Genomic DNA, 6,337 nt, shown 5'->3' with positions numbered 1-6,337 from the left:
GTGGTGGCTGCTGCCTGGATTCCCGCTTCAGCCACTGGACTTGGGATTTGGAACTGATGCCTGTGGAACTGGGTCCCTGTGAAGAGTGGGGAACTTGCTGAGACTCATTCTTGGGAATTGAGCTAGAGACTAGAAGATTGTCCAGTGAACAAGAAGAAAGATCACCAAGATCGTGACATTGGAGACCTTGCTCTACTTTATTTTAATAAAAACTAGAGACAAGTACTGGTCACATTTTGTGGCATTTTCAGGGCTGGAACTTCCCTAGTCCTTGTTATTTTTGACTTCCCAGATGTTTCCTGAGGATACCCTAGAACTTCATGTCCAGCAGAGGAGACTGCCTTTCCCACATATTCATCTGGACAACCAGAAATGAAAAAGTGCATGTGGAGTGAGTCCTTGACCCAGGCAGCATTTTATTCTGAGGAAGCTGGAAGGTGAATTCATGAAGGCACTGAAGGCTGCTTCCCATGCACAAGACACAGGAAGACAGGAAATACAGAAGGAGGAGGAGGTGCCGGAGAGGTGAGGACAGAGGCTGGATGGATGCTGGGCGGAAGGCAGGGCTCGGCACTCCAGTGTACTAAGGGAGTGGAAGGAGAAGGGAGGCTGGGTGCCGGCCAAGCTCTGAAGGAGATACAAGTCCGTGTCAGCCACTCACTTGGACCAGAGAAGAACGGGTTCAGGCTTTAGATGATGTGGATGAAGAAACCACTGGGGACATGCCATGAGCAGGATTTCCAAGAACAGAGCTATTGGCACTGCAAACACAGCCAGCTGCTAGCTGCCAGCACAGCTAAGCAGACACGTGGAAATTCTAGGGGGCTTGGCCAAGAAAAGCCCTGAATGACAATATCAGGAGAATTGCTTGGTTGCTCTGAAGTAACTTTGATGTGATGAAGCTGAGGCTTCTCTGAAAGAGTGGAAAACCCCAGGATATTGTCCCAGATTATGGGTCTTGATCCTCCTTAGCAGGGCAATTGGAACTTCTAAATCCTCTCTACCCACCCCTCCCACTTTAACCTGAATTCTCCTTTCCATTCCAGCTGCCTCCAAGAGGTCAGAGAATTTCCAGCCAAGAATTTCCAGAATGCCACTGTGGGACAATTCTGAAGCAAGAAAAATTAACGTGCAAAGTCATCCTGGAGTCTGGGGGAGAAAGAGGCATTTCCTCATGTTTAACAAGCGTTGGAGCTCAAAGAGTGAGCTTGGGAGCCTGTCCTGTCACGGTTCTGATGGGACGTAGGGTCGCTTACAGATGAAAAGAAACGTTTTGTCACATGGGGCATCATTCCAGGCCTGAAGCGAGGGAGCGTTTATATTGCCACAGTGTTCATTGTTCCCAGCATTGTTGGGCTCACCTGGAATCCAGAACCTACCAAGAGGCGGGGAAAAGATGGATTTACAAAGTGGAAAACCAAAAAGAACTTATTTCCAGTGAAGAAATGAGTTAACTCAACCCCAGCTTTAGTCCTTGGGAATGGCATAGCAAATGTCTGCACCCAAGCCTAAGAGGAAGGGGACTGGTAAGACTTCGACCTCTAAGCTTTCACATGCCCCAAGTCCAGGCCAAACCAACCCACCACTCTCAAATCCCTACACAAACCCACACTGTGAAGACCTAGACTCATGACAAGATCCCTGAAGCTGGCCAGGTAGAAGGCCTTGTTGCCAAACCCCAGAGGGCGTGGAGGGCTCAGGTCCACAGCCAGTTAGTGACAGGGTTGTGCTCAATCTTGGTTGTAATGTTCCTGTCACCCTAAGACAGGGAAGAACCAGAAACCCTGTCTCATGGGGAACATCGCCCCCGCTCCCTTCATGCCCTGGCCATGGCCGGGGAAAGTCAGGCTGGCAGGGAGGGCTCCAGGGGCTTACCTCGCACTTTGGACCTTGTTGAATGGCGTGTCATCCACCCAGGACCAGTCCCCTTCCATCCCTGCTTTAGTCAGGCCAATCCAGTAGACGAGTCCCCCTGCTGTTTTATACAGAAACTCCTGTAGGAAAGACAGGATAAGCAGAGGTGCGGCCACACTCGGAGCTTGATCACCTGTCTCTGGGTGTTCTTCACCTGTGCTCAGTGACAGCCCTGACCCACAGCTGCGCTGCACAAACTGGCCTCTCAAGCCTCTTCCTGCCCTTGCCCAGAGCCCAGATTTCATCTTCCAGATTATGATGTGTCCCTGCTCTGCAGCTAACAAGCTCAGGACTCAAGCCTTTCTGCCACTCAGGAAGCAGGTGCTGAAGCACAGGAAGGCCTCAGCTGAACTCCAGAGCACGGACCGCAAGAGAATGATTCATATGACAACACCTGAATTAAATGAGCCCTGAATCCACATACGGCACTGTGCTGAGTCATCCATATGCATTCACTCCTTTCCTCTGAGGCAGGTGCCATCACCATGCATGTTTCATCAAGTGAGGGCCAGTGAAGTTTTCCCAGTGAAGTTGGGTATTCCACCCAAGCTGCTAGGACTAGTTAGATGGCAAGGTTAGGGCTCTAGAACTACGCCAGAGCCCAGGCTCTGACCTGCTCTGCTATCCCACCTCCCAGATGAAAACGGCCTGCCCAATTTCTGCCTCACCAGGCAGGAGACTTCTTGAGTCATGTGGAATCATTAATGCTGTTCACAAATATTTCTTTTTTTCTGAGCACATGGAAAGTAGATCCTCTCTGCCCTATTCCAGGAGTACTGGAATCCAGGATCTTCCCAATCCAGGAGTACTGCATAACTTACTTAACTTAATTAACATAACTTAAGCCAGTGAAATGTAAGCAAAAATGAGGTATGTTAAATCTGGGCAGAAGCTTTGCACAATACGTCAAGTTCCCTTTTCCTGCCCCAGCAATTGTGGAGACATGTTAAGATGAAGACTCCTTGGGCCTGGGTCCTTGAATAGCCACAGTGAGCACAGCCCCCTTGCCGGCCCTTATTGCACATGGTACTAAGAACTAATCCTTCTTCATTAGGTCATCAATATTTGGGGATTTTTGTTCACACAGTATAATCTTGCCCATTCTCCCTGGCCCAGTGCTCATACGCCCCCTTCCCAGAGCCCATAGGCACAGCACTCACCTGCTCACTCTCTGAGGTCACCGAGGTCAGGTGTGAATTCCTGGACACACAGAACTGCTCGGCACTATACCAGGTCTTTGAGATGAGAGAAAAGTAATAGAAGTTCCCCCTGAAGTACTTCCAGCCTTGAGAAACCACCTGTAGAATATCATCTAGAGAACAAGAAGTAAAAGTGAACACTGGTATTCTCCATTTCTTGGGGTGCTGACTTGGTGGGGGCACTTGAATGAGGTCTCAGAGACAGCAGCAAATGGAGCAGTGCTCTGGTGTCCTTGGGTCCTTGTATAGGGGATTAGGGACACTCTTTCAAATCCTGAAAGTCAGACAGAGACTAATAGAGTCTCTGAGACTGGAGAGGTTATAATGCAAGAGGTTGGACAAAGAGTGTCTTCCTCATGATGAGGAAGCAACCCTCCATTGGCCATGACAAGTGGCTGAGCCCCTGGACTCTAGAAAGGAACTTGATGGGAAATGACTAGGTGTGGGCCAGGGTGGACATCCCCTAATGCTTTTACATTCTGCACTTTTGTGTGGGAGCTCTAGCTGGACCCTGGTCTCTTTTCTCCTAACAGCCCCTAAGTCCTCCCCAACCTTAAGCCCTCTCTCCTTAACTTCCTAGCCCATGGCTGCCCCTCTTTTGCCCCCACTCTCCTCCCCAACCCACCAGCCCAATGACCTCAGGTCTGGGACAGGTAAGATCCCATGGGCCACTGGTCAGCTTCAATGTAATTTTCTGAGTCACTTACTTTGTCGTTTGAGCAACTTGCTCATATTCTCCAAGCTGCCCTGGAGTGCCCGGATCTTTGTATTTAAAGCACTGGCTTTCTCCAAATCACTTTTTAACTCTGGGATTTGGGCATTTAAGGTACTGACTTCTTCCCAACTTCTTGTTAAGATCTGGATCTGTGCGTTGGCCTTCTCCACACTGGTTTTTAACTTCAGGAACTGAGAACGCACATAACCCAGGCTCACATTCACCATCTGGATCTGAACGCCAGCTGCCTCCACGCTGTCGCTATTCTTTTTGACTTCAGAATCCAGGGTGCTGATGTTGTCCACACGGCCTTTCAGCAACTGGACATTGGTCTTTACATCTAATATGGTGCCCATAAACCGGGGATCTGGGATTGAGAAAGTCAGGAGGTCAGCTGAGGGGAGCCCCAGGGACAGGAGTGGGGGTGTTTTCAGGTTGATCAAAGGAAGGGAAGGAACAGGCTGAAGCTTCCCAAAGAAACAAGACAGTCCAATGGGCCACCCCAACCCTCCAATCATTCATTAACATACAACAAATGTGCAATGGGCGCCTACCATGTGCCAGGAACACAGGTGGATACAGACAATGGGGAGACTGATGAAACACAGGCTGTCTGTGAGAAGATTTCACAGGCAAGCAGAAGCAGGGGTTAGAAACCAGTCCTGAATTTTCTCTGAGTGTTCAGGGAACATTTGATAAAGGGGTGCCCTCCATAAGCCCCATCACTCTCCCCAGAACTTGATTCCCCCTAGACCCCACCCCTTGGTTGCCATCCCTCTGCTTTCAGAAACCCCTGCAGTGGCCATCTGCTAGGACAGCACCACTCCCCCACATCTGTCCATGGGCCCCTCTGTGACCATGGGAAGAGCCAGCCACTAATCTGGAAGTGGCTTCTTCTCCAGAGAACATGGAAGAGGAGATTACAAAACTGTTTCTCCCCTTCCCTTGCCCCACCCACTTTCACATTCTGCTCAGGTCCCAGGCCTGGGTACCAGAGAGAGGATCAAAGATAAACCAAGAGGCTCAAAGGCGAGCCCTGAGGAAAATGCCATGTTAGAGGCCAGGGGTCTAGGATGGGGCAAGGGGGACACTGCTCAGAGCCTACAAGTCTAAGGCCAAATACGACCCGAGGCTACAGAGGGAGAAAACAAAACCCAACAGCTTCTCAGGTCCCCTTGCTCTGCTTCCTGGAGCCCTGGCAGGAGGAAGAAGGCTCTGCCAGCGGCAAAGGCCATGAAGCCTGACAGAGCCAGAAGAGGAAGAAAGATAAACCACACAACATCAAATGAGCAGGAAGCCTCCCTAGACGTGATCTTCGCAAGGACAGGAGAATGAAGAGAGCACGAATGGGTCCTCGTGAGGGGACTGAGTCATGGAGATCTGTTGGCTCGTTGGCCGGGCTCTCCATCAGGTGAGTTGGGGCCAATGACACTTGAGGCTCAGTCCTTCACAGGGTCAGGAGACATTGCACTGTCAAGGACTGTCCACAAGGCTCCAGACCCAAGGAGCAGAGCTCAGATTGTTGGGGGTGGACGGGGAGAAAATAGCACAGGATGAAAAACTAGATGAATGTTTCCTGAGGACAAAAGAATATATCCTTGAGCACCAATGTGCAAATGCTGATCCCAATAATCTCCCAGAAATTGGGAGGGAAAGAGCATCAGCTCACTGTACTGGGGGCGGCACACCCTGTTACTGCACATGGAAAGAGGAGGAAGGAGACAAATGAAAAAGCCACAGGCAGGAGAAACCCAGAGAGCAGGGAAGTGGTCTGGATCTGGAGGGAGCCGGCTGGCCACAGAGAGGGGCTAAGCCCAGACGATGAAACATGAGGACTTACAAAGGACGGCCTGCAGCAGGATGGAGGCTACCAGAACCAGCGTCAGGCAGATTAATGCAGCACGGACAGCGGGTGTTTTCCCTGGGAGCAGAGATGGACCGGACTTGGGAGGAGGCTCTGTTGGAAGAAGAAGAAAATGTGTGCTGAAGGAGCAGCAAAGGGCAGGTTTGCACACAGAACACGGAGCAGGTTCTCAGCAGCGATGTGGCTTGCCTCGGGGCCAGAGGGAGATGTTCTGTTTGTCCACAGTGAAGTGCGCATCAGGGGCCTCCCTCTCCACAGTCATCCTGAGTGCTCACCCTTACCCTGGGAGCACAGGTGCTTCTGGCTGCCTGTCTCTCCAAGGGCTCTTATCTAGAGGAAACAGGAAGTCAATCCCACAGCAGGTCACCATATCATCCCAACTTCCCTATTCCTGACTAGATACCTTGTCTGGCTTACTCCCGTCCTCAGAAGTCTGAGCTTTCAGCAAGAGGCCATTTGTTGTCTTCTCTGGGGGTCTGTTACATGGATACATTAACCATCTTGTCCCAAAGCTATCCCATTTCTCTTGTAAGACTCTTGTCATCCATCCACCCATCCATTCACCCCACAAATACAGACTGAGTACCTTCTAGGTACTGATGCTCTACCAGGCATAGGGCCACAGTGATGAATAACTCACAGTCC

General features: G+C 50.6%; 1 protein-coding gene across 1 annotated transcript; it reads right to left on the bottom strand.

Annotated features, from left to right (window-relative positions):
* Positions 1-391: 391 nt before the first annotated feature.
* Positions 392-5,954, bottom strand: CD207 (CD207 molecule). The gene is made up of 6 exons (XM_054475798.1): positions 5,882-5,954; positions 5,669-5,785; positions 3,821-4,195; positions 3,075-3,226; positions 1,876-1,994; positions 392-1,375 (listed from the first exon to the last, which is right to left on the bottom strand). The coding sequence occupies exons 1-6, from the start codon at positions 5,952-5,954 to the stop codon at positions 1,225-1,227; spliced, it is 987 nt and encodes a 328-aa protein (XP_054331773.1). The 3' UTR covers positions 392-1,224.
* Between the last annotated feature and the right edge of the window lie 383 nt (positions 5,955-6,337).

The sequence above is a fragment of the Pongo pygmaeus genome, chromosome 12 (assembly GCF_028885625.2).
Source record: "Pongo pygmaeus isolate AG05252 chromosome 12, NHGRI_mPonPyg2-v2.0_pri, whole genome shotgun sequence".
NCBI lineage: Eukaryota > Metazoa > Chordata > Mammalia > Primates > Hominidae > Pongo > Pongo pygmaeus.
Note: the sequence above shows the minus strand (reverse complement) of the source record. Positions and strands in the feature narration are given on the sequence as shown.

Bases quoted from the DNA above. Each gene is read 5' to 3' on its own strand.
- CD207 (XM_054475798.1), bottom strand. From the start codon at position 5,954: ATGACTGTGGAGAGGGAGGCCCCTGATGCGCACTTCACTGTGGACAAA. The intron at 5,786-5,881 runs GCAAGCCACATC...TTCTTCCAACAG, and splicing joins CATCTCCCTCTGGCCCCGAG to AGCCTCCTCCCAAGTCCGGT. The intron at 1,376-1,875 runs GTAAGCCCCTGG...GCCTCTTGGTAG, and splicing joins AACAAGGTCCAAAGTGCGAG to GTTCTGGATTCCAGGTGAGC.